The 12,755-nt window shown below is 46.5% G+C and overlaps 1 protein-coding gene and 1 non-coding gene across 4 annotated transcripts in view; one reads left to right on the top strand and one right to left on the bottom strand.

Moving 5' to 3' along the window:
* CLIC5 (chloride intracellular channel 5) overlaps window positions 1-12,755 on the bottom strand; it is a 157,870-nt gene that overhangs the window by 92,602 nt on the left and 52,513 nt on the right. The window contains exon 1 of one of the 3 annotated variants that reach the window (XM_077903792.1): window positions 7,830-8,236. The exons of 1 other annotated variant lie outside the window; for it this stretch is intronic. In XM_077903792.1, coding sequence (XP_077759918.1) covers window positions 7,830-7,892 — 63 coding nt within the window. In that variant the 5' untranslated portion in view covers window positions 7,893-8,236. Of the gene's footprint in view, window positions 1-7,499; window positions 7,660-7,829; window positions 8,237-12,755 lie in introns of those variants that run through there. One more of the 3 variants, XM_077903794.1, reaches the window with a different exon arrangement.
* LOC144317907 (U6 spliceosomal RNA) lies at window positions 11,163-11,269 on the top strand. Its single transcript, XR_013383794.1, has one exon. It is a non-coding gene; the product is annotated as a U6 spliceosomal RNA (small nuclear RNA).

The following is a 12,755-nucleotide window of genomic DNA, read 5'->3' as shown; positions in this document are numbered from 1 at the left end:
TCCCTCATATATCTACACTTTTCTTTCAAGGCCTGTGCCCTATTTTGCATTCGTATCTCCCTTCCACAGCATCCCCCTCCTACTTTGAGCTCATTATGGCCACCTCACAAGGAACACTGGAGAATCCTCCTCATGGCCTCTGCCTCAGATCTCCCCTCCTGACATGGTCACAGTGAATACAGGCATGAGAGCAGCAGCAGAAACAGAGCAGCTCACCCACCATGCCCACCACATCATGCAATACAGCAGGTGAACCTTTCCAGACAGGGACCAAATCAAGGTCTTACTCTGTGTAGAAACTTCTGGTTATGTGCCATTTACTTATGAGGGAGCAAAAATCATTTATCTGCCATTCATGATCCTTCCCATTCTTTTTTTTTCCTATCTTATTTCCAACTGTACCCTTCCATATGCCATTCTCCTCAGCCAATCTATGCCAATCTCCTCCCCTGGTCCCTGAATATCCTTACCTCATACTGTTGCTGAACCTGACATAGTTGCCATTCTGTGAATCCTGATCATTTTTCCAAGCACAACGCAGGTCCCACCTCCCTTCAAATTACACCGGAAAGCTCTTTGGGCCATATTGGTCCTTACACTCCCACCTCTCATTTCATTCCCTGTCGCTCATGCTTGCTTGAAGTTTTGCTCCTTTAGCCAAAAGCTCAAGACCGTGGGCACCCCCACCATCCTCGCTCTCCAGTCCCCTTCATCAGTTTTCACCGAGCCTGGCACAGAATAGGTGGCTTCATAAACATGTTTGATAATTGTCTGACTGGTTGACTGATCGACTCATTGTTTTCTATCCCTTTACTCTGAAAGTTCTTTACCTTATTAATGCCGCCTGCATACCTAGCTTCTAAAATTACTTGTCACTCCAATGTTTTAGTGCGATGATGTTACAAAGGAATAAAAGCAAGTTATGAAAGAAGGGTCAAGTGCTTTCCTTTCCTCTCTTTTCTGGTTTATTTGTGGTCAATTCAGGATGATTCATCCTAATAAGCTTTCTTGCCTCAGGCTCGTCCACCCTATAAAATGCATGCTTCAAGCAGGGGCTGGACTTCACGTTGCCCTTGGGATGCCCCACTATTTGTTTAGCCCTATTTAAATATTCATGATCTGGGCTCGTGGTTCTCAGTCTTTGATGAATCCTGGAATCACCCAGGGGTAGCTTCATAAGGATACAGATGCCTGGGCCTTATCTAAATCCTCCTAAAAATGAATATCTGTAGAAAGGGCCCGAGCAAGCCTATGTAAAGCAGCTTTGCTGTGACTTTTTCACACTCCAAAGCTGAGCACCATTGGCCTCGCCATTGTACACCATGAGTGCAACAACAAATAGTATACAAAGAATTTTCCCATCCTTGCAGAGCTTTTGAGGGTGCTTCTAGAAGTTACAACTCCATTTCTTTTTCCTAGGAAGGACTCATTTTATTTCTGACAACAGGCTATCTTATTTATCCTTAAAGGATTTCACATCTCAGAACTAAAATACTCCTTGACTACACATATGTGTTTCCAAAGTAGATTCTCACTCAGGGACCTGGAAGACAAATGGCCCCGGCAGGTAGAGCTGACCCCTCAGAATGCAAGCAGCTTCAGATCTAGGATGCTCCAGGTAGAAAGAACCTTGTTATTACTGACCCACATCTTCAGGAAAGCCATGCTTCCACTTTGCCTCTTCACGATTTATAGTCCTCCAGCCCTAATGACAAAGACAGATGAGGATGTCTCCTGGATAACAGCTTTTTTTTTAATACCATCTATTGAGCGTCTACTAGGTTGTTTGCATAGACCAGTAAATACATGTGTATATTTTCTATAAGAGCAACTATGGCTATGCAGAGCTAGAAGGTTGCTGGGAGGGAAGGATCCTCCTGGAACCAAAGGAAGTAGACTCTAGAGCCTTCTTTCTCATCTACAGGTTAAGGTTTTAAGACGCTTTAAGGTAAGCTTGTGAAGTCCTGCCCAGAGCTCAGTGACAAGAAAGGGAATGAAGCCCCTAAAGTAACATCTCCGGGGATGCAAGGTAAGGGCCAGTGCAGCCCCCTACTGGTTTGATGCATCCTGGCCCAGCCCCCAAAGCCATGGGAGAGCTCCCTGGGTTGAAGGACCAACTGACAGGAAGAATCAACTTCCCTTGAGCTCAAGGAGCCCAACCACTGGTCAGGCTCACCACACACCCTCTGCGGCCAGGCCAACCACACTGCCTCAGACCGTGGCCTCTGGGGGCCTCCAGCTCACAAAGCAGCAGCTTCACACAAGCAATCAGATCCAGTGATATTTACACACTGCTCCAGCTCCCAGTGGTCTGTGTCCTGCTCCAGCGACAAAGCAGGGACCGGACTGAGTCTGTGACTTCTTGGACGCGCCAAGGCAAGGGGAGCTCACGGGCTTGGCTTCTCACTAGGCTGCAACGGGTCTGCAAAAGAAGCTACCTTTTTGCAACAGATTATTCAGTGCTCACACCAACTCCATGAACTATGTCTTATCATCATCAATACCACACTGATAAGAAAACTGTGGCACTGAGAGCCATGGCAGCCTGTTCTAGCCCACACAGCCGGAAACCCACAGCCTGATGCCCAAAGCCAGCCCTCCGCCACTGCACCTTCTGCTGCCACTAACATGGGTCCAGTACCTGCCAACTCAAAAGGAATTTAGATGAGAACGTTTTTACCTGACCGCCTAAATAGATGGAGTCTTTGCCCTGGATGGAGAAAGGCAACCTGGGGAGACAACATAGGTCACCCAGGAGGCAGAAGCTGACAGCACTAAAGGTGGACTTCAGTATCTGTGAGCCCGTAGCCCTTACTCCCACCACCTGCCACAGGACCTGGACGCATTCAACACTAGCACCCCCATGGATGTGCTACCAGGGAAAGATGCATTCACACACGTAGCAGGGCAGATGAATTTGTGTATTAGATTACTGGCTGCAGACCCAAACCTGGAGTAGTGGAAAGGAAAAACAGTTGCTTAATGTGAAGGGAACATCAAAACCGAAAGATCCCATGCTTAGGTGAGGTACCCAAGGTGACCAGGCAGCCAGTGGGCAGCTGGGATCTGAAAGGGAATGCCACCAGATTTCATCCTGTCTGTTCTGGAAGTCAGAGGATTATACTATCGGTCATCATGACTTGATTTGTGCTCTGCACCACCGTCAGAGCCTTCCGGATCACTCAACAAATAAAACAACTAGTTGTTTCCATCCAACAATCAGCAGGACTCCGTTTTATTTCCCCCACGCTGAATTGATGGTTATTCGACCAGACCAACCCATGCACGGATTGTTCTGGAGTCCCGCGGATAAGGCTTTATAGTCCATCAGCATCTGTTAACTGAGCACAGATTGCGCACAAGCGCTCTATCAACAACACTCTTGATCTCGATGCTCTGAAGCTGGTAGAAATTCTGGACATTAATCCCCTCTAGTAAGGCTACCTCTTTCAGCTGTGGCAGTCAGACCTGCAGTCAGACCTGCCTCTGAGCAGGATTCAGTGGCTCTCTGCCTGAGCTGCCCCCTGGCGTCACCTGAGGGTGGGGGTAAGAATACTGATTCTGGTTCCCCCCTGCAAAGAGTTCCACGCAACTGACCAGGGGGTAGTACTCTTAAGGCTCCCCAAACAGTTTGAATATGTAGAGGAAGCTGAGAACTGCTAGTTTCTATTGAAATTCACACCCCTGGCACCAAGAGACATTTGTAGCAAATTGGTCTAAGCACTTGGGTGGTGTTCTACTTCTTGGGTCAAGGATGGGACTGGGTATCAAGGAGTCAGTAGAGATGGGAGGAATGTCTTGATCTAACGTACTCAGCACATCCTGTATTTGTTTTGCCAAATCACTTTCTGTTTTGCTTTTACTTCCTCACTCGTTCTTCTTCCTATAAACCACACTGGCTGACACTGTCAATTCTCTAACCTGTTTTCTTCCCCTTACAATCAAAGTCCAAGCTGTGTATGATCTCATTTATTCTCGAAATAGCCCTGCAAGTGAGGAAGGAGCCAGGCTTTTGTTCCCTAAGGCATATCAGGGGCCTGCAGATCAGGAAAGGTTTTTATCTGCCATAGAATTCATATCATTATTTTACATCTATGTGCTTATAACCATTTTCATTTACAAAGTACTTTCACCTATTTGCTCCTGTGGAATCTTCAGAGAAAGTTAGTGGTGGCAGCATTTTCATAACTAGGGTGGCCACACATCCTGATTTGCCCCCAACCAGCTCTTGGTGACACCTGTTGTCCTAGCCCAAATATTCATAGCACCCCATTTCACTCTCAAACCAAATGTCCTAGTCTGAGCAATAAATGATATGATCACCATAATATCATTATGGTTATTTATAACCATAGAACTTATGTAATTTGTTCAGTCATGAGCTGATTAGGCAGAGACAAGTCTCCAACTCATGTTCCGGGCCTCTAAACCTCTCCCCGGCCCATGAGGCATCTATGAAATATTAGCTCAGAGCTGATTTACTCAAACCTTTCTTACTGGTGATGAAGAAACTAAAAATGTGGGGGGAAAGATCTCCTAGATGTCACTACTAGAATGCTCCCTGGAAGGAAGGAGTACAGAGCAAGGAGAGCAGGCATCTTGGCAGCATTCGATGACCACATTAGAATGGATTAGTAAGCTATCAATGAATTGTCATCTTGGTTGACACGCGAGAGCCCAATTCAGCAAAAGAAGCTATAAGGCCTGACATATAGGTATTTGGAAAAGTAAGAGTAAGAAATTCAGAGTCCAAACTACAACATTGGGGATCCCTGGGTGGCGCAGTGGTTTAGCACCTGCCTTTGGCCCAGGGCGCAATCCTGGAGACCCGGGATCGAGTCCCAAGTCGGGCTCCCGGTGCATGGAGCCTGCTTCTCCCTCTGCCTGTGTCTCTGCCTCTCTCTCTCTCTCTCTGTGTGACTATTATAAATAAATAAAAATTTTAAAAAAACTACAACATTGGAGGACTGGATCTGAATATTATTTACAATGTACTTCTGAGCACGGGCGTTGTTCAGCCATCAAACAGGTGGCATCATCATGCTCACTTCCCTAGGTTGTTACGCAGAGAGTAAACCCTGGTTCACTGAGTGCTCTGACAGCAGGAACTCTCATAAGCTTCCTGTGAGTCACATTTATTTGTTTCCTTCATTTTTCACATGAGTGAGCCAAGGCTTAGAAACAGGGATGCTGAGGATCCAACAAGAGAAGGTAGTTGAATATGCTTCATAAATTCTAAAATGTTGCCATTTATTATTATTATTATTATTATTATTATTGGCGGCAGCAGTAATAGTTAACAGATTATGATAATCAGTTGATGTGGGATAGAATCCCAAATCCTTGAAACTCCCTGGGTGACCCAGGTTTTGAATGGCACACACCCAGGGTACAGATTGTGTGAAGGGGAGGTCTCTTCAAGGAAGTGTTGAAGATGACGATCATACATCTACATCCTGGCTCTGGGTGGGGTCCAACCTGCCCCAGAGGCTTCCTAGAAACCAACCCACCCTGCCCTGCAGAAAGCACCCTAAACACCCCCAAGAGAAAGGCCTTTCTCATGGGAATCATAAAGCTGAGAGATTGTTCAACTTTAGAATACCTGATTTTGTAGATCAGGACATTGTTTCCCTAAAATGAAACCATTCACAACCTGGCCAGGATCTCTACTTCACAATCATTTTCAGCCCTTGCTGGTCCCTGTAAATGATACCAACGACCTAGAATTTCAAAAAAAAAGAGGGGGTAAAATCAAGGGCTTTCCATTCTGAATTTTTGGTTCCACCATCAATCTGGGTTTTGAGCTAATCATGAGGGCCTCCCGGTTCTCATGGATCCCTTTCCTTCAGGGACAAAACAAATAACAACATAGGCATTTTTGAATTCTTGGGGGTCCTGGGGGCTGCCCAGTGAGCTTTTTATATAAATGGAACAAACCTTCAAAGCCGCCACCATGAAGTTCCAAAGGTCCAGCTAGAATTGGTCTCTGTACCTACTAGTGGGGCAAAAGGCTTCTTTGGCTTTCTAAAGAGTCAATTTGTGTTTCAAATAGCTTTCAGGAACTTGACACTATGAAACTACCTGCTCCCAGGAAATCTGAGAAAGTCCTAGAATAGCTTTCTTCAAGGAGGGCAGGCAGGGAGACTCATCGCTTTGTTAAAGCCCTCGCCGCTGATTCCCTGGGACACAGACCTGGACGCCAAGGTCCAGGGCTCCCGTTCCCGGCCCTTGGTCCGACACTGCCAAGCTCTGAAGGGGACACGACCTCTTTCATCATTCCTTGGGTCTCCCAGAAGACCTGGTATTCCTGCCCAGAGCGGCCCCAGAAACCAACTGAGGGGAGACAAGAAATAAGCTTAGCAAAGCAAATGTCACTAAACGACAGATGTAATTTCTACAGATAATTTTGAAAAATAAACCCAAAGAAGGAAACACCCCGTCAAAGATAATGTAACAGACTTTTGTGGTAGGCTGGGTCAGCTGGGACAGACCACTTACCAAGTGTAAAGTAAGTCACAACCCGTTGGGGTCTTTTTTTTTTTTTTTTTTTTTTTTTGGCATCCAAAGATACCAAAGACCAAAAGGTTGTTACCAAGGTTTATGCAGATCTTACACTTTCTTGTGACAATCTCTCTGTTTAATTAGCTTGGAAATCAGGGTGCTTTGCCCCCAAATAACATCTTTCCCATTGCAGGGAACACCTGCGCCTTTTAAATTCGGCTGGGAGACCTCTCGAAGGGCACCAAGGCGTCTCCCCTTCTCAGTTACCTGCGCATTTCCAGGGCAACCGCAGACCGAGGGTATTTTCCCGGTTCGCGAAAGTCCCGGCGCGCAGGCGGCCCGCGGACTCCCCTCCCCCGCGTCCTGGCAGCGCTTTCTGCACCGCGCGGGAGGCGGAGGCCACCGGCCCGCGGGCGCCTCAGGTTTCCCGGCTCCTGCGGCGCGTCGGCCACGGCGAGCACTGATCAAATGCTTCTTTCTTCCAGCACAGCACCAGCGCCTCCCGGCCTCCATCCCTTCCCTCCCACAGCTTGCAAATGAAGCGCAGCCGTTCTGACGGCGGATCGCTGCCCCCGGGGGTTCCCTGTGCTCCGTCCCATCCCGTCCCGGTGTGACCTGCGGTTTTCCCTAGTGCCAGACCCTCCGCACTTCCTTACACTGCCCTGCGGAATCCTGATTGTGGCAATAATAGTAATGCCGGCGGAAGGAGCGTTTGTTTTTCTGCTTTGCAGGTCGGTCACCAAGCAAGAAACACCTTTGTTTCCTCCTGCTTTTCCTTCTGAAGTAGCTCTGGGCAGGAGCGAGGGAGGACGTTTGCAGAGATGTCATTTTTATTTTGCCAAGGATAATTGGCAAAATAATATCTCCGTAAGGTGTCCTTGGCTTCCCTTCCCTCCCTTCCCTCCCCCGTCTCCTCCCCCCTCCGCCCCCCCCCCCCCCCCCCCAGTTTTAGAAGAAAGGTTCTCGGGTCCCGCCACGTTCCTGCCGTCTCCCCATACCTCGAGACGCCCTTTAGGACCAGCCCAGATCCCACCGGGCAGGGCTCCGGGGCCGCACCGGTGATGCTCCTGGTCTCAGCCCGCCGACTCTCCAGGAAGACCGCCACCTGCCAGGTTGCACCTGACTGCCCGACCCCGGGGAGCCCCGAAGCGAGGCTCTGCTCTCTGGCTTGCAGCAAGGCCACCCGAGGGAGCGCCGAGGCTGAGCCGCGCTCCCTGGGGAGGCTCCGGCGTCCCAGCTCTGTCGGGGCTGCCACGTGAGCCCGCGCCGCCGCGGGGAGCCCGACTGCAGGCGCGACAGGTGCAGCGGGCGCCGGGACGCCCACCTACCTTCACGAAGAGTTCGATCTCGGGGTCCCTGTCGTCCCCGTTAGCTGTCGCCGAGTCCGTCATGCCGTCGGCGCCCGGGGCCAGCGTCCCGGGCCGGGGGGGCGCCCGGGGCCCGCCGCGCTCTGCGCTCCTGCTCTGCGGGCTTGGTCCTCCTGGAGAGCCGCGCTGCTGCTGCTGCTGCTGCTGATGATGATGATGATGATGATGATTATTTTCAAATCAGTTTCTCAAGCCGGGGACGGCGGTGTCTGAGCGATCCAGATGGGTGTCCGGAGAGATCACATGCAACGGAGGGGAAGTCAGAGGGGACGGGGGCCGAGGGCCGGCAGCCGGTCCCCGGAGCAACAAGTGCCGCGCTGCAGGGAGGTGTCACAGGATCCGCGCCTGTCAGCGATCCCCGCGTCGCCGCCAACGCGCCCAAAATAGCCCGAGGCCGCGGGGCGGGGTCAGGGCGGGGCGGGGCGGGAGGGGCACCCCGCGAGCGCGGCCTCTGCCCCGGCCCGCGCCCCCGCCCCGCAGGACCCCGGGCGCCGCGGAGCCTGGCTGGCACCACCACCCGGGCCGGGGGACCTTCTGGGAAAGGTAAAGGGCGGGAGCAGGAGGCCCGGCGAGGTGGACGAGAGGAGAGGAAAGATGGCTTTAGGTCTTGGGTTTCATTCGTGATGCGTTAGCTCCTCCGCGCTGCGCCGCTACCCCCGTCACCCCCCCCCCCCCGCCCCGGGAAGCCCCTGCCTGCCCCGCCGAGCTCAGAGTGGGGAGGAGCCGAGGGGAGGGGGCCCCGAAAGCAAGGACCCCGAGTACCAGCCCCCCTCGCGCTGGGCAAACGGAGTAGGGGATGGGCAGGGCCGGTGCGCGAGGTGCAGGGTGAGCCAGCCTGGTCAGGGGCGGCCGGAGCCAAGGACCCGTGGCTCCCTCATCTTCGGCGCTTGCTTTGTCTTCCCTTTCTTTCCCTTTTTCTCTTCTTTCCTTTCCTATTCTTATTTCGGTTCTGTGTTTTGTAGTGAAGTGTGATACGCATACGGAAAAATGCACATGTCATGAGCGTCCAATGACCTGAAGCCATCCATGCAGGCAGCACCAGATGAAGAAATAGAGTCTTAACTATACTCCAGAAGCTTCTCCGGGTCTCACTTCTCTTCCTCCCCCTCCCCCCGTCTCCCTCTTCCACCAGAGTAACCATTATCCTGAGTTGTGACAACACAAGTTAGTTTTGCCAGGAATCTTAGAATAGAGGCGCTGTATACTCCTTGATGTCTGGCTTCTTTTGCTCACCATGACACTTGTGAGATTCATCCATTCTGCTGTGTTTAGTTGTAAATCATCCATTTTCGTGGCCCCGATTTATGTATCCATTTTTCAGTGGATGGACATTTGCATAGTTAACTACTGCCATGGATACTGCTGCTATGAGCATCCTATCAAACATCCTTCGGTGATACATAGACACTTTTCTCTTGGGTATATACTTACAAGTGGAATTTATAAGTTATCGAGTATGAGAATGTTCTTCTTGAATAAATATTGCCAGATGGTTTTCCAGAGTGGTTGTACCAATTTGCATTCCCATCTTTCATTTCTTTTAAAAATAGGTACAAAATCTTTTACATCTGAAATCTGGTCAGTTGTTGTTTGTTTTCTCTGCCTTCTCTTTAGCTAATCCTGTTTGTGCTCTGGCTTGCCTTGCTCTCAAATATGTATGTATTTCCCAGCTTTGTAAGAAAATAAATTAGTCAATAAGAAAAACAGGTAACAGTACTTATTATGTACCAGACAAAAATGCTCAGCACTCTACCATCTTCACTTGTTGAGTCTTTACAAATAGTGTTATGAGGCCTGGGTGGCTCAGTGATTGAGCGTCTGCCTTCAGCTCAGATCCTGATCCCAGGGTCCTAAGTTTGAGTCCTTCATCAGTCTCCCTGCAGGCAGTCTGCTTCTCCCTCTGCCTCTGTCTCTGCCTCTTTCTGTGTCTGTCATGAATAATTAAATAAAATCTTTTAAAAAATAGTGTTATTATCCCAGTGTAACAGAGGCTTAAAGTATTTAAGTAACTTGTCTCTAGTCACCCAGCTAGAAAGTGGTGGATTTAAACACAGGAAGATTGAGCCTGTGCTCTCAGCTCCTCTGCTAACTGCCTCTCCCTATCTTAGTACACACTGGGTAAGTCACTTTGAAGAAACAATGACACTGTCCTGGTCTGAACAGAGATTAAGATCCATTTCCAGATTATAGTCACATGGAAAGAAGATGAAGCCTGTCACATGAATTGGGCAGATGCAAGAGCTACATAAATCAGCCTGTAGACAGATTCTTCACCACAGTTGGAGTGGGTAGAGAGAAAGGCCTCGTAAAGCAGAAGGCACTTGGGCTGAACCTTCCTGAATAGGTGGGCATCTAACAGGCGGAGAAGATGGCAAGGTATCCTAACTGCCCTTTATGGCAGGCTGTTTCTCCATAAAGTCCAAGTCCAAATGCTTTTCTCACTGAAGAAACAGTCATCAAACCCAACTTTGTAACCCTCACAGTACGCAACAGCTCAATCAAAGGGAGGTTTCATCCCTCTCCCCTCCTCCTTGGTTTCAGTCTTACATCACCAAAGCCTTTAGAGAAACAGTCACCTTCACAGCTGTACCTTCAGAGCCAGTGACTGCATCTCCGGGAAGGACAAGGGTACAGAGGGTGGCTGATACCTTTACTGAGTGCTCATCGCTTCCCCACTCTGGACTCTGGACAGTATTTGCAATAGCAATGTGGCAGAGGTAAATAAAATTATATGCATAAAATGCCTCTGAGGGTTATTTATTTTTAGATGAAAGATGCTTTACATGTGTGATCATTTTCTTGGCTATGATCTAAACAATGTCTGGTATGACCTCCACTCTCCTTAATTCCAAACGTAGCAGAGTTGGCTTCTATTTCATCTTCTCCAAATATCTACTGCTTATTGAAAACAGACCAGTTGCCTTTTAATTTTTAGATAATATCTTCCATTTGGACATCCCTTCAGACGACCAGTAGTTTTGATATAATAAATGTTCATGTTGAAAAAAAAAAAAGGCAGTTTCAACGATAAAATATTTTTGTGCATATTTCTAGTTTTCAATTCCACACTCTACTTTAGTTCAGGATAAATAGTCTTCATTTTGTACCCTTTAATGTCACATCATAATTGGTTAGAGTCAATTATAGCATTGTCCAGAGAAAAACACCTCCTTGATCATACATAGACTGTACTATTTTTTTTCATAGACTGTACTATTAATAATCATAGTTTCACAAAGTTGGTGCAAGTTTTGGATAAACATTTACCAGCAAAGGACTTCAAAAACCTATTTAGTGCTCACTTTGGCTGCACATATACTAAAATTAGAACAATACAGAGAATATTAGCATGGCCCCAGTGAAAGGATGACAAGCAAATCTGTGTAATATCTATACTTGTGTATGACTGTGCAAAGCAAAAATTATAAAATGTCTTATGGGGTTTTAAATATATTCGGATTCCATGATAAGACATAAAGGGTGGAGGTAAAGAGATTTACATAGTGGTAGGGTTTCTATACTTCACTTGAAGTGGCAAACTATGAACCATAAGCAGATTAAGGAAAGTTACGTATGTGTGTTGTAACCACTCTGAAAGCAACAAGTAGAAAAGTTATAAAGGAGATACAAAAAAAAATCCAATAGATATATTAAAATGTAATGGGAAGAAATCTTCAAATAATCTAATAGATTTGACAGGGGGAAAAAAGAGAGCAAACATAAAACTTACTATAAAATGGCATATTTTCCCCCTCTGCCCTTTTCCTTGCTCATGCTCTCTCTCTCTGTCTCTCTCCAAAATAAGTAAGTAAATAAATAAATAAATAAATTCTTTTTAAAAAAAGATATAGCATACCTAATACCAGAGCCTCAAAATACATGAAGCAAAGCTGACAGAATTGAAAGTAGAAAGAGACAAATCACAGTTATAGTTGGAGACTATAAAACTTTTTTTTTTCAAAACTTTTCTCTTAGTAATTGATAGCACAGATAGACAACAACAACAACAACAAAATCAGTAAGAATAAAAAAGGCCTAAGTAATACTACCAACCAATTTGGCCTAATGAACTTTTGTAGACTATCCCATCTAAATAACAATGGAATACACATTATTCTCAAGTACATATGAAATAGTCACCGAAATAAATCAAATTCTGGGTCACAAAGCAAGGGTTACATTTAAAAGAATGAAACAATACAAAATACATTCTCTGCCCATAATAGAATCTATTACATCAATAAAAAATGTTTCTGGAAAATCTCTAAATATTTGGAAATTAAGCAATTCACTTTAAGAAATTTGTTGGTCAATAAAGACGTCTCAAAGATCATTGGAAAATATTTTGACCTGAATGTAAATGAGCATACAGTGTATCAAAATTTACAGGATGTAGCTAAAGTAGCACCTAGAAAGAAATTTATGTTTGAAATGTTCTTTTTAGAAGGAAATCGTGGTCTCAAATGTAAGCTTGTACCTTAAGAAGCCAGCAAAACCGAAAGCAGGAAGGAATAAAATAATAAATATAAGGGAAAAAAAAAAACTAATGAAACTGAAACAAGATAAAACAATGTAGAAAACCAATGAAACCAGAAGCTAATTCTTGTAAAAGACCAATAAAATTGATAAAAATTCTAGCTAGAGTTTTGAAGAGAAAAAGAGAGAAGTTATATATTATTTATCAGTTTCAGGTACAAAAGATGGGATAGCACTACAAAATTCAGTCATAAAAGGATGATAATGGAATAATATAGGCGACTCTCTGCATGCAAATTAAAGACTTGAAAGAAAAGAACCAAATCTTGAAAGGCAAACTAACAAAACTCATTCGAGAAGGAAGAGATAAAATGAACAGCCCCATGTACACTAAAGATATTGAATTCATAG

Source organism: Canis aureus, chromosome 7 (assembly GCF_053574225.1).
Source record: "Canis aureus isolate CA01 chromosome 7, VMU_Caureus_v.1.0, whole genome shotgun sequence".
Lineage (NCBI taxonomy): Eukaryota > Metazoa > Chordata > Mammalia > Carnivora > Canidae > Canis > Canis aureus.
The sequence above is the reverse complement of the archived record's forward strand: the minus strand, read 5'-3'. Positions and strand labels throughout refer to the sequence as shown.